At 71.7% G+C, this 23,454-nt stretch overlaps 1 protein-coding gene across 4 annotated transcripts; it reads left to right on the top strand.

The window, feature by feature from the left end:
• Nucleotides 1-9,599: 9,599 nt before the first annotated feature.
• On the top strand, nucleotides 9,600-22,077 carry IMPDH1 (inosine monophosphate dehydrogenase 1). Of its 4 annotated transcripts, none has more exons than XM_062579582.1 (15): nucleotides 9,600-9,667; nucleotides 10,641-10,739; nucleotides 10,929-10,977; nucleotides 11,230-11,331; nucleotides 11,903-11,977; nucleotides 12,083-12,289; nucleotides 13,059-13,146; nucleotides 13,240-13,439; nucleotides 13,513-13,603; nucleotides 14,200-14,295; nucleotides 15,551-15,671; nucleotides 15,761-15,896; nucleotides 15,983-16,126; nucleotides 16,209-16,292; nucleotides 21,560-22,077. In XM_062579582.1, the coding sequence occupies exons 1-15, from the start codon at nucleotides 9,648-9,650 to the stop codon at nucleotides 21,779-21,781; spliced, it is 1,734 nt and encodes a 577-aa protein (XP_062435566.1). In that variant the 5' UTR covers nucleotides 9,600-9,647; the 3' UTR covers nucleotides 21,782-22,077. The 4 variants fall into 4 exon arrangements, with proteins under 4 accessions (XP_062435566.1, XP_062435557.1, XP_062435582.1 ...); XM_062579573.1 differs by having other exon boundaries at nucleotides 15,761-15,905; XM_062579598.1 differs by having other exon boundaries at nucleotides 15,528-15,671; nucleotides 21,560-21,669.
• The last annotated feature ends 1,377 nt before the right edge of the window (nucleotides 22,078-23,454 follow it).

The raw sequence follows: 23,454 nt of genomic DNA, 5'->3' as shown, positions 1-23,454 counted from the left end.
CGCCCCTTAAAGGGGCCGCTCCCTCCGTGATCGGGCAGCGCCGCGCGCGGGAGGGAGGCGTGCGGCGCCGCGGCCGTGGGGCGCGCCGTGGGGCTCGGCTCCGCGCCCCGCGGCCGGGGACCGCCTCCGCGGGGAGGGAGGACCTGCCGAGCCCCGCCCCACGCGTTTCCCACGCACATGGGAGGTGTGGGGGCACCCAAAGCGGCTCCGCTTCCCCCCCCCGCCCCGCCCCGCCCGGGGCTGCCCCACGGCTGTGGGGTTCTCCGGTGCCCCAAGGCGAAGCCAGCACGTGCCCCGGCCCCCCGAGGCAAAGGGGACCCAGGCGTCCTGGTGTCCAGCCCCACGGCTCACGTGCTGCGGCCTGCGGGGGCGGGGCGAAGGGGACCCAGGCGTCCTGGCTGCCCTCCCACGCCCTCGGGGCTGCATTCCTCGCCTGGAGCCGGGGCCCAGGCGTCCGAGCAGCCTGTGCTGCTGGGAGCCGGCCAAGGCGGTGCTGCCAGCGCGGCCAGGCCGTGGCTGGGACGCCAGCCCCATGGCCTCCGCCCGGCCCCTGCTCCTGCCCCCACGGCTGTCCCCAGCCCACGCCTGTGGGTGCCATGGGGTGCTGCAGCAATGGGGTGCTGCAGCGATGGGGTGCTGGGTGCCAGGCCCCCCGGGGGCCGCTGCTTGCCCAGGTGCCGCCCCATTACCGGGGCGTCAGGGCGCTGGCGTCCCCGGGGTCCTCGGATGTCAGGGTCCCCAGGGTGGGAGGGTGTCCGGGGACGTCCCGCGCCCCCCAAGGTCCAGGGCTGCGAGCAGCCGCGGGCAGGATCGTTGCTCGTACCAGGGGCCGTGTGCGGCGCCGGGTGTTTGTCACTAATCCCCCCGGGGCCGGCCGCCGGCGTCAGCGTCACCGGCATCACCGCTGCTGCCGCTGCGCCGTTACCTGGCACACGAGACCCCCGGGGACCCACGGGGCCGTAAACAGCCCCTGCGCAGCAGTATGGGAACCGCGTGTGCCGCGGGCACAATGTACCCACATGTGCAACACCGCGGCACATGTGCAACAGCACGTGTGCAACACAGCGACACGTGTGCAACAGCACGTGTGCAACACCGTGGCATGTGTGTATGTAACCCCCGTGTGCAGGGGTGCAAATGCATGTGTGTGTGTGCATGCAGTACCCCCGTGTGCATACATGCAGCATGCATGCATATGTGCAAGAGCACCCACACGTGTGCCTTATACACATGCATACAACACGTGTGCGATGCACTGGAACACCCTGGAGGAGGTGTGCAGCCCCCCATGGGTTGTGTGTGCACACCTGCGTGTGCTTGAACGCAGCTGCGTGTGTGCAAGCACAGCCCTATGTGCTGGTTACACACCCTCATCTGAGTGTGCATGTGCATGCGTGTGCAATGTGACACCATGTGCACGTGAGTGCATTTGCTCCTGCCAAGCAAGAGGTTGGGGCTGGGCTGCCGCTGTGCATACTGGGGATGTACTGGGCTTTACTGGGGCTGTGCTGGGGCTGCACTGGGCTGCACTGGGGCCCAATCTCCTCTGCTGCAGGCCCGAGCTCTGCTGGGGGGCTGGGGGTCCCTGAGCCCGCCCCGTGCCCCACGGCGCCCCAGAGCCCCGCAGCTGCGGGCCGGGCGCCGCGGCGGCTCTTCGCCCGCCGGCGGGTCGGGGTGCCGCGAGCCGGCTAATCGCTGCTCAGCGCCGGTGCTGGCAGATGGAGCGCTAATGCCCCGCGACCTTGGGGACACGGCCCCGGAGCCACCCGCCGCCCGCGCTGCGCTGCACTGCGCTGCGCTGTGCTGCACCACACTGCACTGCTCTGCACTGCGCTGCACTGCACCACACTGCGCTGAGCTGCTCTGCACTGCAGTGCGCTGCACCACACCGCACTGCTCTGCATTGCGCCACGCTGCCCCACACTGCGCTGCCCCACACTGCACTGCGCTGCACACCACACTGCGCTGCACTGCACCACACTGCGCTGCAATGCGCCCTGGACCCCAGCCAGCACCCCAGTGGGCTGCAGTTTGCATCCTGTTTTGCACACCCGTCTCACGCCTTGCATGCCCCTCTCTCTCCTGGCATGCTCCCCTTGGGCCTTGCACATCCGTTTCCCACCTTACTCACTCACCTTCAGGCTTGCACACTCACCTCCAACAACGCACACTTGCATTTGCCCTTGAACATCTATTTCCCATCCTGCACAGCTGTTTCCTGCCTTGCATGCTCACCTCCCACTGCGTATGCTTGCCTTTGGCCTTGAACATCCTCTTCCCACCTTGCACACCTGCCTCCTGCTTTGGACGCTCACTTTCAGCCTTGCACATCCATTTCCCACAGTGCACACCTTCCTCCGGCCTTGCACACTCATCTCCCACCTTGCACGCTCACCTTCCACATTGCAAACTCACCTCCTGCCTTGCACCACCTCTCTCCTCACCTTGGACGCATGCCTCCTGCCTTGCACACTCACATCCTGCCTTGCACGCTCCACTGACCTGGCATACTTGCCTCCTAGCCTTGCACACTCACCTCTCATGTTGCACATCCCTCTCTCACTTTTCACACTTTGCATACCCATTTCTCACCCTGCACACTCACCTGTGCTCTTGCACACCCCCCCTCCTGCCTTGCATGCCCCCCTCCCCATGCCTGCCCTGCATGGGGCCGTCTCCCCACAGCCCCCCAAGCCCGGCAGACCCAAGCCAGGGCAGGGGGAGTGGGTGTGCTCGGGTGAGGCACAGGGCAGGGCACAGGACCCCCCCACGCCCTGGCACCACCACATCCATCCCCATAGAGGACGGTGGCAGTGGCCTGTCCCCACGTCCCCACATCCCTGTGTCCCCACGTTCCCACGTCCCCATGTCCTCATGTCCCCACATCCCCATGTCCCCGTGTCCCCACGTCCCCACATCCCCACGTCCCCATGTCCCTGTGTCCCCACGTTCCCACGTCCCTGTGTCCTCACGTTCCCGCATCCCCACGTCCCCATGTCCTCACATCCCCACGTCCCCATGTCCCCATGTCCCCACATCCCAGCGTCCCCACATTCCCATGTCCCCACATTCCCACGTCCTCACGTCCTCATGTCCCCACATCCCCATGTCCCCACGTCTCCACATCCCAGCGTCCCCATGTTCCCATGTCCCCACATCCCCACGTCCTCATGTCCTCACGTCCCCACATCCCCATGTCCCCGTGTCCCCATGTTCCCGTGTCCCCATGTCCCCACGTTCCTGCATCCCCATGTCCCCACATCCCCACATCCCCATGTCCCCATGTCCCCACGTCCCCACGTCCCCACATCCCTGTGTCCCCAGTCCCTTGGCAGCGCGCCGACCCGCTAAATAGCAGGGCAGCGCCGGTAATCCCCCGCGCTCCCTAATCCGGTGACATCTGCCGCAGCCGGCGCGGCTGGGAAATGCCGTCCTGGCCGGAGCGGGGGGGGCAGCGTGTCCCCCCGCCCCCGCGCACCCACGCCGCTGCCCCCCGCACGCCCACGGGGCCGGCCGGGCCGGGAACCCGCCGCCCCCCGGGGCGCTCCGAGGGGCTGCAGCCGCGGGGGGGGGGGGGGTTGGTGGGGGAGAGTGGAGGAGGGCGGCGGGACCCCCCCTCCCGGGCAGGCTGCTCCCCCCGCCCACGGGGCCGCGCGGGGGGCCGCGGCGGCCGCGCCGTCGAGGCGGCCGCCGGTTCCCACGCTCGCGGCGCCCCTCCCCCTCCGCGGACCTTGAGCGCGGCCGGGCTGCGGCGCCGAGACTGCGGGGGGGCCCGGCTTGCGCTGCCCGGGGGGGGGGGGGGGGAGAGCGGTGTCCTGCCCGGTGGGGGGCGGCGCTGCCCCTGCCGCCCCGGCCGCCCGTGCCTCAGTTTCCCCCGCGGGCAGGGCCACGGGGCCGGGCAGGGCCGGGCCCCCCCGCGGGGCGGAGCCGAGGGGGCGGCCCGGCCCCCCCCAGCCCCCCCGGCGCCGCCGCTGCCCGCGCCGCCGAGGAAGGAGCAGCCGGAGCGGCCGGGCCCCGCCGGCCCCCGCCGGCCCCGGCACCCAGCGCCCCCCGGACACCGCCGCCCCCCCGGGCACCGCGGTCCTTCGCCTCCGCACGTCCCCCGGACACCCCTGCGCTGCCCTCGGACACCCCCGGACACCCCCGCGCCCCCCGGGCTCCCCCCGCCCCACCTTGCGCCCCCCGGGATCCCCCCGCGGGCCTCCTGGGCGCCTCCCGGGCTCCCATCGCGCCCCCCGGGCACCCCCGGGCTCCCCCCGCGCTCCCCGGGGACCCCTTGCGCCCCCTCGGATCACTCGCACGGTTCCTCCCCACCCCCCGTCCGCTCCCCTCCCCAAACCGCGCAAACCCCCTGCCCGGCCCCCCCACCCCCCCGCACCGGCACCTCCTGGTGCGCTCCCGTGAGACCCCCGTCCCCGTGTGCCCCCTTCAGTGGGATCCCCCGTGGGACCCTCCAGTGGGACCCTCCCGTGAGACTCCCCCCGTGGGACCCCCGAGTGTCCCCCCCGCAGTGACCCCCCCCTGCGGGACCCGATCGTCCCCGGTGTGAACCCCCCCGCGGTCTGACCCCCCCCCCGACACCCCTCCGGTCCCCCCCGCCCCGAGCCCATCCCGTCTCTGCCGGGCTCCCCCCGCGCCCCCCGGCCGGCCCATGGAGGCCCCCCCCGCGAGGGCCTGCCCCGACGCCGGGGTCCCCCACGCGGGACACGGCCACGAGACGGCGGCGCAGCGCTGCAGCGCCCGGCTGCTGCGGGCCGGCTACGAGGCGGGCAGGTGAGGGGGGGGCGGGCCGGGGGCGGCGGGGACACGGGGCTGCGCCGTGGGGATAGTGCTGTGGGGGTCTGTGCCGCGGGGGGGCTGCTCCATGGGGATAGTGTTATGGGGGTCTGTGCCATGGGGGGGGGCTGCGCTGTGGAGATAGTGCTGTGGGGGTCTGTGCCGCGGGGGGGGCTGCGCCGTGGGGATAGTGTTATGGGGGGTCTGTGCCATGGGGGGGGGGCTGCGCTGTGCGGATAGTGCTGTGGGGGTCTGTGCTGTGGGGGGCTGTGCGGTAGGGGGGGGTCCCTGTCATCGGGGGGGGGTCTGTGCCATGGGGAAGGCTGCGCTATAGGGGGGCTGTGCCATGGGGGGCTGCGCCATGGGGGTCAGTGCCATGGGGGGGCTGCGCCGCAGGGGTCTGCATGCATGTGCTCACTAAGCTCTTACACCTGCATGCACACGCGTGCACATGCCGACACTCACACACCTGCGAGTGTGCACACACGAGCATGGCTACGGACAGGGGGCCCGGGCGTGCCCGCACACAGGGCCTGCGTGTGCACCCCGGCGCTCACACGCACACGGACATAGATGCATGCATATCTGCACACACCCATGCACACAGTCCTGCACATGCAGATGTGCACAAATGGGCACACGTGTGCACAGGGACACACGCACACGTCTGGTTAGTTGCACAGGCGTGCACACGCACTCAGAGGTATACATGCAAATACACACTTGCTTGTACATGCATGTGCACGCTCACACATGCAGCCAAACACATGCACACTCTTGTCTGCACACCTATGCAGGCACACACCTGTGAGCGCTGCCACACACGGGTGCCTGCTGTGGGCACCCGGCCGGGCACCGCGCTGCACAGAGCCACATGCGGCCTCAGACACGCCAGGGCACACGCGTGCCTTACCACGTGCACAAGTGTCCATGCACGTGTGCACACACATGCCTGCACATGCATGCACTTGCAAACACATGCACTTACACCCTTTCCCTGCCGGCACACGCCCGTGCACACGCGTGTGCATGTGTGCGTGCCCCGCTCACGCCGCCCGCGGCCGCTGGCTCCGCGGGGCCTGACCTTGCTGGGATCTGCCTGCGCCGGCCGGATTATGCGTGCGGCCGGCCGGGAGGCGACGTGCCGGCGCTAATCCCCGCTGCTCCGTGCCAGCCGGCCGTGCCGGCGCGGCGCTCCGCTCGGGGCCCGGCGCGTGGGGGCTGCGGGCAGAGCCGCCGCGCCGCTGCCTCCCCCCAAGGGCACCCCGCAGCTGCGTTGCTGCCTCCCTCCCCCGCGGCCTCGTTAGCGGGGCGGATAACGAAGCTGCGCGGGGCCAAGCGGGGCGGCTGTGGGGCTCCCCCCACAACCGCGCTCAGGGAGGGACGGGTGCGAAGAGCTGCCAGGCGTCCCCGAGGCGAAGGGAGCACCCGGAGGGAACCCGTGCACCCAACCATGCGACCCCCCCCACGGCGGGGGCAGGCTGCGGCGGGGCCGGCCGGGCTGTGGGGAAGGATGGGGTGTGCATGGGGCATGGGGACACGGGGCCAGCATGCGGCGGCAGCGTGGAGGCCGGGGAGCTGAGCGAGGGGCTTGGAGCTGGGCGCCCTGTGGTGCTGAGGTTCCCTCCCGGACCCTCCTTCCTGGCGCCTCCGACCGGGGACGAGTGGGTCCGGAGCACTGGGGACCAGCTCTGGGGCCTGGGAGCAGTGGGTGTGCATGCACAAGGGTGTGTGCATAGGGTGCTTGTGTGCTTGTGGGTGCACAGGCTATGTGTGTGCACAGGGTGTCTGTGCATACACTGAGTATGTGTGTGCACAGGGTGCATTGGGGGTGCATGCACATGCTCACATGTGTGTGCACAAGTGTGTGTGTTGGTGTGTGTGTATCTGTGTGCACGAGTGTGTTACCTTTGGCACAGAGGAGTGCATATAGAGAGATGCAAGCAAGGGGTGCGTGCAGGGGTTGCACACGGGTGCATGCAGAAGCATGTTTGCACAGGGCCACATGCGTGCAAAACGTATGAGAACAGAGTTTAGTGGGGGCATGTGCAGGGTGCGTGTGCACTGGAGGGGTGCCTCCCCAGAGGTGTGCGCGTGTAGGAGTGCATCAGCTTTTGCACAGGGGTGTGTATGTGCAGGGGTGGGTGCTGATTTGTGCCTGTCTGCGTGCAGGAGCACACACCTGGGTTATACGGGGAGGTGCAGGCAGGGTGTGTGTGCAGAGGTGTGCGTGTGTGGGTGTGTGCGGAGGTGTGTTTGCTTTTGCACTGAGATACCAAGTGATGTGAGGGCAGCGTTGTGTGTGTGTTTGCCCTTGCACAAGGGTGTGCGCGTTGCAGGGTCTGTTTCTCTTGCACCAGGGCGTGTGCACGGTGGCACGCGTGCACGCACGCCTGCACACACAGGCCGTGTGCGCACAGGGCTGTGAGAAGCAGCAGGTGCCTGCGCTGCCACGTCCCCGGGGCGGGAGCGAAGGAGGCTGCGGAGGAGCTGGATGCGGCCCGGAGGGCGCCCAGCCCCACAGCCGGCCCCACAGCCCCCCTCCCCCACGCTGTGGGGCTGCGTGTCCGTGGGGGGGGGTGCCGAGACCCCGCAGCGGGCCGGCGGCGGCGGCGCAGGCGGGGGCGGCGGCGCAGGGCTCTGCGCCGCGGTGCCGGGAGGCGGCGCGGCCGGGTCCCCGCCGCCTCTGGGCACCTCTCCAGTCTCCATGACTTTTCAAAAGCCGTGGTGCAGCCTGCGGATCGGCGCGCGCTGGCAGCGGGCAAGCGTGCAAATGCCCTGGGTGCACGCAAGTGAGCCTGCAAATGCCCCTGCTGGGTGTGTGCAAGTGTGCACATGCCCCCACCAGGCATATGCAAGTGTGCAAATGCCCTGCTAGGCATGAACAAGCATGCATATGACCGCACTGGGCACACGCAAGTGTACAAATGCTCCTGCTGGGTGCCTACAAGCATGCAAATGCCCCATCCGTGCATGTGTAAGTGTGAAAATGCTCTGTCCAGTGCATGCAAGCGTGCAAGTGCCCCTGCCGGGTGCACACAAGTGTGCAAATGCTCTGCTGGGCACAGTGCCCCCCCCCCCCGGGTCACTGGTGGGGTGTCGCAGGGGTGGCATGTTTGACCAGACGCCAAAGGATTCAGCCCTTGTGCCTCTCGCGGCCGCTCGCCCGGGCCTGTGGCACCAGCGCCTCTCGCACCCACGCGGAGGAGCTGTGGGTCTCCGGGCATGGGGCACCGGGGCCTAGCCCCCCGATTTTGCCACCCCGCTTGCCCCACATGCCGGTGTCTCTTGGCTTTTTGCAGCCCCCTCGCACCTCTGGCCAGCGCTGCCTCGGCAGGCGCCTTGGCCGCCACTGCCCGGCCCACGCAGCCAGGGGAGCAAATGCTGCAATGCCGGGTCGATTACTGTCCCCCCTTGCACCCCACATGCTGTGGCAGGGGGAGCCGGGCAGGCAGGTCCCTGGGCAGTGGGGCACAGTGGGTACAGTGGGGCACGGTGGATGCATCGGGGCAGTGGGGTGCAGCAGGGCACAGCGGGGGCTGTGGAGCACAGTGAGGTGCAGCAGGTGCAGTGTGGCGCAGCAGACAAAGCAGAGTGCAGTGGGTGCAGTGCAGTGGGCGCAGCAGGTGCAGTAGGTGCAGCAGGTACAGTGGGGTGCAGTGGGGCACAGTGGGGTGTAGCATAGTGCAGTGGGGTGCAGCAGGCACAGTGGGCGCAGTAGGTGTAGCGAAGCATCGGGTGCAGTGCAGCAGGCGCAGCAGGTACAGCAGGGGTGCGGAGGGGCACACTGGATGCAGCACAGTGCAGTGGGATGCAGTGGATGCAGCAGGCACAGCAGACGCAGTGTAGTGCGGTGCAGTGGGGCACAGTGGGTGCAGCAGGTGCAGTGGGTGCAGTGGGGTGCAATGGGTGCAGTGTGGTGCAGTGCAGTGGGGCACAGTGGGCGCAGCAGATGCAGAGGGTGCAGCACCATGGGGCACAGCGGCTGCAGTGTGGTGCAGTGCTGTGGGGCGCAGTGAGTGCAATGCCGTGTGGCACAGCAGGTGCAGCAGGACACAATGGGTGCAGTGTGGTGCGGTGCAGTGTGGGGCAGTGGGTGTGGCAGGTGCAGTGCCGTGGGGCACAGTGGGTGCAGCAGGGTGCAGTGTAGTGTGGTGCAGTGTGATGCAGCAGCGCACAGGGGGTGCAGTGTGGTGCAGTGCCATGGGGTGCACTGGGCGCAGCACGGTGCAGTGCCGTGGGGCAAAGGGGGTGCAGTGCGGTGCAGTGCTGTGGGGCACAGGGGGAGCAGCGCATTGCAGTGCCGTGGGGCACAGTGGAGGCAGCGCAGTGCAGTGCCGTGGGGCACAGGGGGAGCAGCGTGTTGCAGTGCCGTGGGGCACAGTGGAGGCAGCGCGGTGCAGTGCCGTGGGGCACAGGGGGTGCAGCGCGGTGCAGTGCCATGGGGCACGGGGCATGCAGCGTGGTGCAGTGCTGTGGGGTGCAGCGGGCGCAGCGCATTGCAGTGCCGTGGGGCACAGGGGGAGCAGCGCGGTGCAGTGCCGTGGGTTGCAGCAGGGCGGCGGCGGCGGGGGCCGGGCCGGGCCGGGCCGGGCCGGGGCGGGGGCGGGGGGCGCGCGGCGCTGCGGCCGCCGGGCCCGGGGGGGCGCAGGGGCGGCTCCGCTGGCCCGCGGCCGCGGTGGGCAGGGCCGCGCCGCCCCCGAGCGGCAGCCGCGGCGCCCGCGGCGCCCTGCGGCACCGCACCGCGCTCCGCGCCCCGCTCCGCCCCGCGCCGCGCCGCTCCGCCCGGCTCCGCTCCGCCCCGCGCAGCGCAGCGCAGCGCAGCGCCCCGGGGCTCCGCGCTCCCCCCGGGCGCGCCGCCGCGCAGCGCCATGGGCGAGGGGGAGCCCAGGTACCCGGCGGGGGGGGTACTGGGGCACGGGGAGGCGGCAACTGGGAGTTACTGGGAGGTGACTGGGGGACGTGGGGGGGTACTGGGGCACGGGGAAGCAGCAACTGGGAGCTACTGGGAGGTGTGGGGGGGTACTGGCGCATGAGGAAGCAGCAGTGGGTAGTTCCTGGGAAGTGACTAGGGGACGTGGGGAGGTACTGGGGCACGGTGAGGCAGCACTTGGGGGGCACTGGGAGGTACTGGGGATGTGGGGTGGTTACTGGGCCGAAGGGAAGCAGCCATGAGGAGATTTTGGGAGGCAACTGGGGCACAGGGAGGCAGCAGTGGGGGGATACTGGGAAGTAGTGGGGGATGGGAGGGGTACTAGGGCATGGGCCAGCAGCAGGGCAGAGATACTGGGAGGTACTGGGGGGTGGAGGCAGCAATGGGGGGCACTGGGAAGTACTGGGGGATGGAGAGGGGTTTCTGGGGCATGAGGAGCCAAAAGCAGGGACTTAGCAGGAAGTTACTGGAGATGGGGATGGAGAAGCAACAGCAGGGAGTTACTGGGAAGCTACTAGTGATGATGGGGGGGCTACTGGGGTGGGAGGGGAAGTAGCGAGGAGTTACTGGCATGTTACGGGAGGATACGTGTGGTTACTGGGAGGCTACTGGGAAACGGCAGGGTTGCTGGGGCCCGCGGAGGCAGCCGCGGTGGGGTTACTGGGAGGCTACTGGGGGGCTAGTGGAGTCCGGGGGGGGTGGCGGGGAGATTGCAGGGGCGCGGGGCCGCAGCCGCGGGGGGGGGGGGGTACTGGGAGGCTACTGGGAGTCCCGAGGGGGCGGTGCGGTAGCTGGGGCCCGGGGGGGGGAGAGTTTCCCGGGGGGGGCGGGGCGGGGCGGGGCCTCCCCGAGGGGGCGGGTCCGCCGCGCCGCGCCGCGCCGGCCGCCGCCGCCACGCGTGTCCGCGCGCTGCCCGTGTCCGCGCCCGCAGCATGGCCGACTACCTGATCAGCGGCGGCACGGGCTACGTGCCCGAGGACGGCCTCACCGCCCAGCAGCTCTTCGCCACCGCCGACGGGCTCACCTACAAGTAGGAGCCCCCCACGCGGGCGCCGCCGTCCCGCGTGGCGGCCCCCCCCCCCCCCCGCCTGCCGCTCCCGCGAGCCACCGCTCACCGCCCGGGCTGCCCGGGGCCGCGGCACGGTGTCCCCACCGTGGGGCTGACCCCCGGCCCCCCGCGTGTCCCCCCCTTTTCCTCCCCCCCCCCCCCCCACCGCAGTGACTTCCTCATCCTGCCCGGCTTCATCGACTTCACGGCGGACGAGGTGGTGAGTCCCCGGCCCCACGGCGTGCCCCGGGGGGCCGTGCGGGGTTTGGGGGGAGGTGGGCGCAGTGCGTGCCCAGGGCGCGTGCGGCATGGGGGGGTCGGTGCTGGGACACCCATGGGATCGCCCCCCTCCCCCCCCGGCACAGTGCCTCCAGTGGGGGGGGGGGCGATGGGGGGCGAGGGGCTTGGTCCCCTCTGCCTCCTGCTGAGGACGGAGGGGGCCAGGAAGGAGAGGGTCTCTGGGCCCCCCCAGGACCTGACCTCGGCGCTGACCCGCAAGATCACCCTCAAGACCCCCCTCATCTCGTCACCCATGGACACGGTGACCGAGTCGGACATGGCCATCGCCATGGCGGTGAGCGTTGGGTCCGGGGCTGTACGGGTGCAGTTGGGGGGTGCTCAGCCCCACGCGGGTCTGGGAGGGTGCCCTGCTGTGGGGTGCCCTGCCCCATGTGGGTCGGGGACTGTGTGGGTGCAGGGTGAGGGGTGCGTGGCCCCATGTGGGTCAGGGGAGTGGGGGTGTGGGGTGTGTGTGGGGGTGCTGCGCTCTGTGTGGGTCAGAGCTGCACAGCTGCAGGGTCAGGGTGCCCATTCCCATGCAGGATTGGGGCGTGGGGTTGGGGTGCCTGTGCCCATATGGGTTTGGGATCTGGGGCAGGGGTGCACATGCCCATGCGGGTTTGAGATGTGGGGTCAGGGTGCCCATCACCATGCGGGTTGGAGGAGCATGGTTGAGGTGCCCATCACCATGCAAGCTGGAGGTGTGTGATCGAGGTACTTATCCCCATATTGGTTGGAGGTGTGGGGTTGGGATGCCCATCCCCATGCAGGTTTGGGGTGCGGAGTCAGGGTGCCCATCCCTGTGCAGTTTAGGGGTGCAGAGTTGGGGTACCCAGATGCCCACTGAGCCTCCCATGTCCTTCTAGCTCATGGGTGGCATCGGCATCATCCACCACAACTGCACCCCCGAGTTCCAGGCCAACGAAGTGCGTAAGGTGAAGGTAAGGGCGCCCTGGACCCCCCGGGCTTGGTCCGTGCCCCCTGCCTGCCCCGGTACCCGGCACGGGGCCGCGGCCTTCACTGCCTGCTTCTCTGCCCCCACCCAGAAATTCGAGCAGGGCTTCATCACGGACCCGGTGGTGATGAGCCCCACGCACACCGTGGGCGATGTCTTCGAGGCCAAGCTGCGGCACGGCTTCTCAGGCATCCCCGTCACCCAGACCGGCAAGATGGGCAGCAAGCTGGAAGGCATCGTCACCTCCCGCGACATCGACTTCCTCACGGAGAAGGACTACGCGACCTACCTCAGCGAGGTGCCGCGGCGGGGCAGGCACGGGTGCCGGGGCAGAGGGATGGGGCGCACGGATGTGGTGGGGCGCAGGGCAGGAGTGCAGAGCAGGAACAGAGAGCCTGTGTGGGTGGGGAGGCAGCCCAGGGATGGGATGGGATGGGATGAGCAAAGATGGGATGGGATCGGGGTCAGGGATGGGATGGGACGCAAGGCAGAGATGGGATGGGATGGGATGGGATAAGATGAGATGTGGGAGTGGAGGGCAGGGGTGCAGAGCAAGGGTGGGATGGAGGGAAGGATGGGATGAAATGCAGCGGGATGGGCAGAGATGGGATGGGATAGGATAGAAGGCAGAGATGGAGTGGGATGGGGTGGGAAAAATGCATGAAGGGCAGGGGCAAGTTGGGATGGAGGATAAGGATGGAATGGGCTGGAATAAAGGCAGAGGTGAGATGAGGGAGTCAGGGATGGGATGGAGTGAAGAGCAGGTGTGAGATGGGATGGAGAATAAGGGTGGGATGGGATGGAAGGGAGAGCGGGATCGGCTGAGGTGGGCTTCAGGGATGGGGTGAGATGGAGAACAGGGACGGGATGGGATGGGATGGAAGGAGGTGAGGGGTGGGATGGGCTGAGGTGGAGAGACGGGATGGCGGAGCGTCGGGGGCATGGTGGGCTGGGCTGGAGGGTATGGGGTGGGACGGGACGGGACGGGACGGAGGAGGTCAGGACGGGGGCTGCCCCTCGCAGCAGGCCCTGGCGGCCACGCGCTGCTCCCTCCCCGTGGCCCGCAGGTGATGACGAAACGCAACGACTTGGTGGTGGCACCTGCCGGCGTCACCCTCAAAGAAGCCAACGAGATCCTGCAGCGGAGCAAGAAAGGTACCGAGGCGGCGTCCCCTCGTCCGGCGCGGGGGGCCCCGGGGGGCAGCCAGGGCGCGGAGCCACCGGGGGCCACGTCCCCGTGCCCCGCAGGGAAGCTGCCCATCGTGAACGACAGCGACGAGCTGGTGGCCATCATCGCCCGCACGGACCTGAAGAAGAACCGCGACTACCCGCTGGCCTCCAAGGACGCCCGCAAGCAGCTGCTGTGCGGGGCGGCCATCGGCACGCGCGAGGACGACAAGTACCGCCTCGACCTCCTCGTGCAGGCCAGCGTGGATGTGGTGGTGCTGGTGGGTGCCCGGGCGGGCGCGGGGGCCGGCGGGCGCCGCGGCCCGGCTCTCACCGCCGCCGCCGTGTCCCCAGGACTCGTCTCAGGGCAACTCGGTCTATCAGATCAGCATGATCCACTACATCAAGCAGAAGTACCCCGAGCTGCAGGTGATCGGGGGCAATGGTGAGTCCCTGGGGGCGCAGGGCACGGGGGCGTGGGCCGCTGGGGGGCAGGGGCCTGAGGGTGCCGTGGGGCAGGGGCTTGAGGGTGCTGTGGGGCAGCGGGAGGGTTGGGATGCCATGGGGCAGGGGCTTGAGCTTGAGAATGCTGTGGGACAGGGGGAGGGTTGGGGTGCCATGGGGCAGGGGCCTGAGGGTGCTGTGGGGCAGGAGCTTGAGGGTGCTGTGGGGCAGCGGGAGGGTTGGGATGCCGTGGGGCAGGGGCTTGAGGGTGCCATGGGGCAGAGGGAGGGTTGGGGTGCCATGGGGCAGGAGCTTGAGGGTGCCGTGGGGCAGAGGGAGGGCTGGGGTGCCCTGGGGCAGGGGCTTGAGCTTGAGAATGCCGTGGGGCAGGGGTAGTGGTGGGGTGCCGCGGGGCAGCAGAGGGCCGGGGCGCCGTGGGGCAGGGAGCAAGGGTACCTTCTCCCCCCCGCCCCGTAGCATTGGGGGGCACCGTGCTGCAGCCCCGCAAAGCGCGTGGGGGCGGGGTGCCGTGGGGCAGGCGTGGGGCCCGGCCGGGTGCTTCACGGGCCCGTGGCTTCGCCCCTACGGGATGCGCAGTGGTGACAGCCGCCCAGGCCAAGAACCTCATCGACGCCGGCGTGGACGCGCTGCGCGTGGGCATGGGCTGCGGCTCCATCTGCATCACCCAGGAAGGTGCGTGGGGGCCGTGGGGCCCTGCCCGCCGCGGGGCCCTGCCCGCCGCGGGGCTCGTGCCGGCCATGGGGCCCCTGCCTGGTGCGGTGCCCGTGCCCGCTGCGGGGCTGCAAGCCCAGACCTCGGTGCCCGTGCCGGCCATGGGGCCCGTGCCGGTGTGGGGGGCTGCAAGCCCAGACCCCAGTGCCCATGCCAGCCATGGGGCCTGTGCCAGCTGCGGTGCCCGTGCCTGGTGCGGGGCTCCAAGCCCAGACCCCGGTGCCGGCCGCGGTGCCGGTGCCGGCCGCGGTGCCCATGCCTGGTGCAGGGCTGCAAGCCCAGACCCCAGTGCCCGTGCCCGGTGCGGTGCCGGTGCCGGCCGCGGTGCCGGTGCCGGCCGCGGTGCCCGTGCCTGGTGCAGGGCTGCAAGCCCAGACCCCAGTGCCTGTGCCCGGTGCGGTGCCCGTGCCAGCCGCGGTGCCCGTGCCCAGTGCAGGGCTGCAAGCCCAGACCCCGGTGCCCGTGCCGGCCGCGGTGCCGGTGCCGGCCGCGGTGCCCGTGCCCGGTGCAGGGCTGCAAGCCCAGACCCCAGTGCCCGTGCCCGGTGCGGTGCCTGTGCCAGCCGCGGTGCCCGTGCCCAGTGCAGGGCTGCAAGCCCAGACCCCGGTGCCCGTGCCGGCTGCGGTGCCGGTGCCGGCCACGGTGCCCGTGCCTGGTGCAGGGCTGCAAGCCCAGACCCCAGTGCCTGTGCCCGGTGCGGTGCCCGTGCCAGCCGCGGTGCCCGTGCCCAGTGCAGGGCTGCAAGCCCAGACCCCGGTGCCCGTGCCGGCTGCGGTGCCGGTGCCGGCCGCGGTGCCCGTGCCCGGTGCGGAGCTGCAAGCCCAGACCCTGGTGCCCGTGCCCGGTGCGGTGCCGGTGCCAGCCGCGGTGCCCGTGCCCAGTGCAGGGCTGCAAGCCCAGACCCTGGTGCCCGTGCTCGGTGCGGTGCCGGTGCCGGCCGCGGTGCCCGTGCCCGGTGCGGAGCTGCAAGCCCAGACCCTGGTGCCCGTGCCCGGTGCGGTGCCGGTGCCGGCCGCGGTGCCCGTGCCCGGTGCGGAGCTGCAAGCCCAGACCCTGGTGCCCGTGCTCGGTGCGGTGCCGGTGCCAGCCGCGGTGCTGGTGCCAGCCGTGGTGCCCGTGCCCGGTGCGGTGCCCGTGCCGGCCGTGGCGCCGCGCTGCGCCCGGGCGGCAGCACCGACCCCTCTCCGCCGCAGTGATGGCTTGCGGGCGGCCCCAGGGCACGGCGGTGTACAAGGTGGCGGAGTACGCCCGCCGCTTCGGCGTGCCCGTCATCGCCGACGGCGGCATCCAGACGGTGGGCCACGTGGTGAAGGCGCTGTCCCTGGGGGCCTCCACGGGTGAGCGAGAGGCGGGCGCGGGGCGAGCCGGGGCGGGACGGCGGCGGTGCCCGCCGCGCTCACCCGCGTCCCCCCCGCCGCGCCGGCAGTCATGATGGGGTCGCTGCTGGCGGCCACCACGGAGGCGCCGGGCGAGTACTTCTTCTCGGACGGCGTGCGGCTGAAGAAGTACCGGGGCATGGGCTCGCTCGACGCCATGGAGAAGAGCAGCGGCAGCCAGAAGCGGTACTTCAGGTGCGCGGGGGCCGCGGGCCCGGCGGGGCGCCCGGCCCGGAGCCGGCCCTGACGCCCGCCCCGCTGCGCCCCTCCAGCGAGGGCGACAAGGTGAAGGTGGCCCAGGGCGTCTCCGGCTCCGTGCAGGACAAGGGCTCCATCCAGAAGTTCGTGCCCTACCTGATCGCCGGCATCCAGCACGGCTGCCAGGACATCGGCGCCAGGAGCCTCTCGGTGCTGCGGTGAGGCGCGGGGCGGGCCGGGGGGCGGCGGGACCCCCGCGCCGGGGCGGCCGGGCCCCGCCGACGCGCCCCCCGCCCCCAGGTCCATGATGTACTCGGGGGAGCTCAAGTTCGAGAAGAGGACCATGTCGGCGCAGATCGAAGGGGGGGTCCACGGTCTGCACTCGTAAGTGCCGCCCGGCCCGGGGGGCTCGTGCCCCGGTGACGCTGGGCCCCCCGCGTCACCCCACGGAGGTGGCCGTGCCCGGCTCGGGGCGGGAGGAGCCGCCAGGGAGGCAGGTGGGGGGGTACGGGGGGGACGTCCCGGCTGCGGCGGGCACCACGTCAGATCTGGCTCACGGGACCCCCGTTGCCCCAGTGCAAGGGGGGCGAGTGCCCCATTGCCCCGGCGCTGGGTGCTGGGGGGGCGGGTGCCCCATTGCCCCGGCGCTGGGGGCAGGGGGGCGGGTGCCCCATTGCCCCGGCGCTGGGGGCCGGGGGGCGGGTGCCCGATTGCCCCAGCGCTGGGGGCAGGGGAGCGGGTGCCCGATTGCCCCGGTGCTGGGTGCCGGGGGGCGGGTGCCCCATTGCCCCGGTGCTGGGTGCTGGGGGGGCGGGTGCCCCATTGCCCCGGCGCTGGGTGCCGGGGGGCGGGTGCCCCATTGCCCCAGCGCTGGGTGCAGGGGGTCTGGTGCCCGATTGCCCCGGCGCTGGGTGCTGGGGGGGCGGGTGCCCCATTGCCCCGGCGCTGGGGGCAGGGGGGCGGGTGCCCCATTGCCCCGGCGCTGGGGGCAGGGGGGCGGGTGCCCGATTGCCCCAGCGCTGGGGGCAGGGGGGCGGGTGCCCCATTGCCCCGGCGCTGGGTGCTGGGGGGGCGGGTGCCCGATTGCCCCGGCGCTGGGTGCTGGGGGGCGGGTGCCCCATTGCCCCGGCGCTGGGTGCTGGGGGGCGGGTGCCCCATTGCCCCGGCGCTGGGTGCTGGGGGGGCGGGTGCCCCATTGCCCCAGCGCTGGGTGCAGGGGGTCTGGTGCCCGATTGCCCCGGCGCTGGGTGCTGGGGGGGCGGGTGCCCCATTGCCCCAGCGCTGGGTGCAGGGTGTCTGGTGCCCGATTGCCCCGGCGCTGGGTGCTGGGGGGCGGGTGCCCCATTGCCCCGGCGCTGGGTGCTGGGGGGCAGTACTTGCGTGGCTGCAGGCTCTGGGGTTTCGGGCAGGGGCAGCGAGAGGGCCAGCGGTGGGGGGCTGGGCCCCGGCCCCCGCAGGGCTCCGGGGGTCCCGAGGCGGATGTGTGGGGCTGGGACCGGGGCCATGGGGCGGCATGGGGGCCATGGGGCAGGGAACCCCTGGGGAGATGGGTGCTGGCACTGCGGGGCTCGGCAGCGCTGGGTGTCGCTTGCTGCCCCGTGCAGGTTTGGAGGCTAGTGCGGGGGGGCGGGGCTAGTGCGGGGGGGCGGGACTAGTGCGGGGCGGGGCTAGTGCGGGGGGGCGGGGCTAGTGCGGGGGCAGGCTGGTGAGCCCATGGGCTGTGTGCGGGTGGTCGCCTTGCTGCTCCGCTGGCCGCTCGGCTGGTTGGCTGGTCCCAGCTGGGTGGCTGCAGGCCTGGCTGGGCCAGCTGGGGGGCTGCTCGGCCAGCTGAGGGGCTGGCTGGTTGGCCAGCTGGGGGGCTGCTCGGCCAGCTGGGGGGCTGGTTTCTCGGCCAGCTGGGGGGCTGCTCGGCCAGCTGGGGGGCTGGTCAGCCAGTGAGATGCTGGGCAGCCAGCTGGGATGCTGGCTGGCTGGTTGGCCAGCTGGGGGGCTGGTTGGCCAGTAGGGATACTGGCTGGCTTGTTGGCCAGTTAGGATGCTGGTTGGCCAGCTGGGATGCTGGCTGGTTGGTTGGCCAGCTGAGGGGCTGGTTGGCCAGCTGGGGTGCTGGCTGGCTGGTTGGCCAGCTGAGGGGCTGGTTGGCCAGCTGGCTGGCTGGTTGGCCAGCTGGCTGGCTGGTTGGCCAGCTGAGGGGCTTGTTGGCCAGCTGGCGTGCTGGCTGGCTTGTTTGCCAGCTGAGGGGCTGGTTGGCCAGCTGGCTGGCTGGTTGGCCAGCTGGCTGGCTGGTTGGCCAGCTGGCGTGCTGGCTGGCTTGTTGGCCAGCTGAGGGGCTGGTTGGCCAGCTGGCATGCTGGCTGGCTTGTTTGCCAGCTGAGGGGCTGGTTGGCCAGCTGAGGTGCTGGCTGGCTGGTTGGCCAGCTGAGGGGCTGGTTGGCCAGCTGGCGTGCTGGCTGGCTGGTTGGCCAGCTGAGGGGCTGGTTGGCCAGCTGGCGTGCTGGCTGGCTTGCTGGCAGCTGGGGTGCTTGTTGGCCAGCTGGGGTGCTGGCTGGCTGGTTGGCCAGCTGAGGGGCTGGTTGGCCAGCTGGCGTGCTGGCTGGCTTGTTGGCAGCTGGGGTGCTTGTTGGCCAGCTGGCGTGCTGGCTGGCTGGTTGGCCAGCTGAGGGGCTGGTTGGCCAGCTGGGGTGCTGGCTGGCTTGTTGGCCAGCTGAGGGGCTGGTTGGCCAGCTGGGGTGCTGGCTGGCTGGTTGGCCAGCTGAGGGGCTGGTTGGCCAGCTGAGGGGCTGGTTGGCCAGCTGGGGTGCTGGCTGGCTGGTTGGCCAGCTGAGGGGCTGGTTGGCCAGCTGGCGTGCTGGCTGGCTTGGTGGCAGCTGAGGTGCTTGTTGGCCAGCTGGCGTGCTGGCTGGCTGGTTGACTACCTGGGATGTTGGTCAGCTGGCTGGGGTGCTTGCTGGCTGGCGGGCTGGTCGGCCAGCTGGGGTGCCAGTCCCTTGCCCGGGGTACCGGCCGGCCAGTGGAGCTCCTGGGACGCTGGCTGCCTCGCTGGCCATCCGCAGTGGTGCTCAGCCGGGGCTGAGCTCTTGCTCGGTCGGCTGCCTGGGAGCTGGCCAGCTGGCCGGGCCGCGCTCCGGTGAGCTGCCACCGGCGCTGGGGGCCGGGGCCAGGGCGTCGTGGCATTGCCCAGGCACCGATCCTGCTCCCCAGTGGCTGCCGCGCGGTTCTGCCGCCGCCTGCCCGGGCGGTTCTGCCCTGGCCTCCGTCCCGTCTCCACGCCGCCCGCCGGGCCCGCGGCCATCCCGCCCCTGGGACCGGGGGCCGCATCCTGCCGGGGGCTGTTTGGTGCAGCTGGCCGGACCCTGCTCGTCCGGGAGCCGAGGAAGGACAGCGCTCCCCATCGGGGTCTCCGGGAAGGAGCAATCCGGTGGCTGCGGAGACAGAGCAAAGACGGCAGCGCGTCCCCCAGACGGACGGGGACGTTCCCGGCTCCGCGTCCGGCAGATCGGATGGGAGCTCGCGGAGCGGCTCCTGGGTCCACGGGCCAGGAGCGCAGCCCGTCCCTGCAGCCGGACCCACAGCGCTCCGCGCGCTCTCCCCACGGACGCTTCTCGCCGGTGACGGGGGCCCTGCTGCTCCCCGTGACCCCGGTCACGTTTGCAGCCCCGGAGCAGCGTCCCGGCGTCGGAGGCCCAGCCGGGGCCGGGGGCCTCCAGTCGGAGGCTGCCGGCGATGCAGACCCAGCTCTGCGAGGGACGGATGCGGGACGGTGCTGGGTCCGGCTCGGGGGACCGCGTGGGCAGGCGCCGGCAGAAGGCCGAGTTGCTGCTCCGGGGGCGGCTCCGACTCGGCGGGACGCGGCTCCTCGCGGCCCTTCCCCGGTGCCGCCGCGCACGCAGCGCCGTGCCGGAGGCTGTGCATGCTCCGTGGCTGGCTGGCCGGGACGGTGTGGAGCTGGCAGCAGCTCGGCTCGGTCGGATCACAGTGCCCAGCTGGCTCCGTCGGAGCACCGGTGCTGATCCACTTGATCGGAGCGTGGTGCGGGGTCCGGGCGGCTCAGCTGGAGCATGGTGCTGATGCTGGTCTCGCTTGGTTGGAGCGTGGTGCTGGTCCGAGTAGCTCGGTTGGAGCACGGTGCTGGTGCTGGGTGGTTCAGCTGGAGCACAGTGCTGGGGAGGGGCCCGCTTGGTTGCAGCGCTGTGCCGGTCTGGCTCCCTCGGATCACAGTGCCGGCCACAGTTCGGTGCTGGTGCTGGGTGGCTCAGTCAGAGCCCAGTGCTGAGTGGCTCAACTGGAGCCTGATGCCGGTGCTGGGTGGCTCAGTTGGACCATGGTGCCATGTTGCTTGGTCAGAGCATGGTGCCGGGTGGCTCGGTTGGAGCCTGGTGCTGGTGCCAGGTGGCTCGGTTGGAGCATGGTGCCAGGTCACTTGGTCAGAGCCTGGTGCTGGTGCCGTGCTGCTTGGTCAGAGCGTGGTGCCGGGTGGCTCGGTTGGAGCCTGGTGCTGGTGCCAGGTGGCTCGGTTGGAGCATGGTGCCAGGTCACTTGGTCAGAGCCTGGTTCTGGTGCCGTGCTGCTTGGTCAGAGCGTGGTGCCGGGTGGCTCGGTTGGAGCACGATGCCAATGCTGGGTGGCTCGGTCGGACCATGGTGCTGTGTGATTTTTTTGGAGTGCGATGCCGGTGCTGGATGGTTTGGTTGGACCACAGTGCCAAATGACTTGGTTGGAGCAACATGCTGGTGCTGGGCAACTTGGTCAGCACACAGTGATGGTGCTGGATGGCTCGGTCCAAGCACGTTGCCAGTGTGGCGTGTTGTGGTTGGAGCATGCTGCCAGTGCCGGGCGGCTCGGCCGGAGCCCGGTGTCGGGAAGCTCAGCGGGGGCTCGGTGCCGGTGCCGGGCGGCTCGGCCGGAGCCCGGTGTCGGGAAGCTCAGCGGGGGCTCGGTGCCGGTGCCGGGCGGCTCGGCCGGAGCCCGGTGTCGGGAAGCTCAGCGGGGGCTCGGTGCTGGTGCCGGGCGGCTCGGCCGGAGCCCGGTGTCGGGAAGCTCAGCGGGGGCTCGGTGCCGGTGCCGGGCGGCTCGGCCGGAGCCCGGTGTCGGGAAGCTCAGCGGGGGCTCGGTGCCGGTGCCGGGCGGCTCGGCCGGAGCCCGGTGTCGGGAAGCTCAGCGGGGGCTCGGTGCCGGTACCAGGCAGCTCGGCTGCACCCTGGTACCGAGTGGCTTGGTTGGAGCACGATGCTCCTGCTGGGTGGCTCAGTCCGAGCCCGGCGCCGGTGCCGGCCGGCCCGGTGGGTGGCCGGGAGGCGAGCGGGAAGGGCGCGGGGCAGCGGGCGCCGGCGGCCGGCGGGGAGGCGCCGGGCTCCGCGGCCCGGGGCCCGTTGACCTTGTCCCCTTCTCTCTTTTTGCTGCCACGCCGCCGCCGTAGCGTTACGCTCCTGCCACGTAAGTAAGCAGCGCGGGGGCCGGCTCGCGCGGGGCTTCGTCCGGCGCGGGGCCCGGGGGCGCCGGGTGCCCCCGCGCGGGCTGCACCGCCGCGGGGCTGCGGGCGCTCCCCGAATTTCCCGGCCAGGATCTGACGTGGTGCCGGGCTTGGGGCGGACGGGGGGGACGGGGGGGACGGGGCGCCGGTGCCGCGCTGACGCCTCCGCTCTGCCCCGCAGGTACGAGAAGCGGCTGTACTGAGGAGGGGCTGCGTGGCGGAGCCCCCCGCCCGGCCGGCCCCACGGCCCCCGGCCGCCGCTAGCCCCCTGCCCGTGGCCCGGACCCCCACCCACCCCACGGCAATGGGGGTGCCCCGGCCCCCCGCCCTGCTGCCTTCCTGGCGCCCCGGGTCTTTCTCGGGGGGGGGGTATTGCACCCCGCGGGGGGGCTGTAGGACGTAGCACCCACTGCTCACCTTCCCCCCCCCACCCCACCTTGCCCTGCTGTGGGGGGAGCGATGGGGGGCTCGGCCTGGTCCCCCGGACCCCCCTCCCCCCCCTCGGGCTGCACTGGCACTTACGGACTGCGCCGGGGTGAGGAAGCCCTCGGCGCCCCCGCTCCCCCCCCCCCCCGTGGATCTGGGGGTCCCGGCCGCCCCCCGCCGCCCCCGGCAGCCCCCCGGAAGGCTGAGCGTGGCGCGCTGGGGGCCGGCACCGCGCCGTGTATTGAGTTATTAATAAAGTAACGGAGCATCTGGCACAGTCGCCGCGTGCGTCCCGCCGGCGCGGCCCCCCCCGGGCACGGCAGAGACCCTCCCCCGGCAGCCAGCCGCGGCCCCGCTCTCCGCGGCAGGGCCCTGCTCACTGCAGCACGGCTCTGCACACCGTGGCACACGTCTGCACGCCGCGGCACGGCTCTGCACGCCGTGGCAGGGCCCTGCACGCCGTGGCACACGTCTGCACACCACGGCAGGGCCCGGCTCACTGCAGCACGGCTCTGCACACCGTGGCACATGTCTGCACACCGCGGCACGGCTCTGCACGCCGTGGCATGGCTCTGCACACCATGGCAGGGCCCTGCACACCGTGGCACACGTCTGCACACCGTGGCACAAGTCTGCACACCATGGCAGGGCCCCACTCACCGCGGCGGGGCTCTGCACACTGCAGCGCGGCCCTGCTCGCTGTGGTGTGACTATGCACACTGCAGCACGGCTCTGTGCACTGTGGTACGACTGTGCACACTGTGGCAGGGCTCTGCACACCGTGGCACACCTCTGCACACCATGGTATGGTTTTGCACACCATGGCACAGCTCTGCACACCGTGGCTCAGCTCTACACACTGTGGCATGGCTCTGCACACCGTGGCACAGCTCTGCACACCATGGTATGGTTTTGCACACCATGGCACAGCTCTGCACACCGTGGCACACCACTGCACACCGTGGCACAGCTCTGCCCCTGCCCAGCTTGGCTCCGGGCAGAGCCTGGGGGCACCCGCGCTCCCGGGCCGCCCCGCCGCAGGCCGTCCGTGCTGCTCGCGCGCCCGCAGCGCTCCGTGCCCCGGCGGCGGGGGGCCCCTAGAGCCGGGCCCTGCAGGGCGGCCCCTCCAGCTGCTGCAGGAAGCGGTGCAGGGCGCCGCGGTACTCGGCGGGGTGCTGGCGCAGGTGCGCGGCGTGCCGCGAGCGCTGCCAGCCCTGCGCCTGCACGCGGATGCCCTGGGCCCGCCAGGCGCGCAGCAGCTCGTGCAGGGCGGCCGGGTCGCTCAGCGGGTCGTCGTGCCCGTAGAAGACGAGCACGGGGCAGCGGAGGGGCGGGCGGGCGAAGGCGTCCCGCGCCAGCTCGTAGTGCCGGGCGACGCAGCGGGGCAGCAGCCCCAGGTAGAGCCGGGCGCCGGCGCGCGCCAGCACCCGCAGCGCCGGCGAGCTCACGGCGCCGGCGATGCCTGGGCGGGGAGAGCCGCGGTCGGCGGGCGGGCGGGCGCCGGCGGTGCGCAGCCCCGCGCCGTGCCCACCGCCGCTCACCCCGCGCCATGTCGCCGGGGCCGCCCGTCACCAGGCTGTCGTAGACGAGCCCGCGGAGGCGGCGCGCCAGGCGCCGGCGTCGCGCCGGCTCCCCGCGGCTCAGCCGCAG

Source organism: Rhea pennata, chromosome 1 (genome assembly GCF_028389875.1).
Source record: "Rhea pennata isolate bPtePen1 chromosome 1, bPtePen1.pri, whole genome shotgun sequence".
NCBI classification, from domain to species: domain Eukaryota; kingdom Metazoa; phylum Chordata; class Aves; order Rheiformes; family Rheidae; genus Rhea; species Rhea pennata.
This window is presented reverse-complemented; position numbering and strand designations above follow the sequence as displayed.

Coding starts and splice junctions, on each gene's coding strand:
- IMPDH1 (XM_062579573.1), top strand. CDS start 9,648: ATGGGCGAGGGGGAGCCCAG. Junction 10,740..10,928: donor GCCGACGGGCTCACCTACAA/GTAGGAGCCCCC, acceptor CCCCCACCGCAG/TGACTTCCTCATCCTGCCCG. Junction 13,604..14,199: donor GCAGGTGATCGGGGGCAATG/GTGAGTCCCTGG, acceptor CGGGATGCGCAG/TGGTGACAGCCGCCCAGGCC.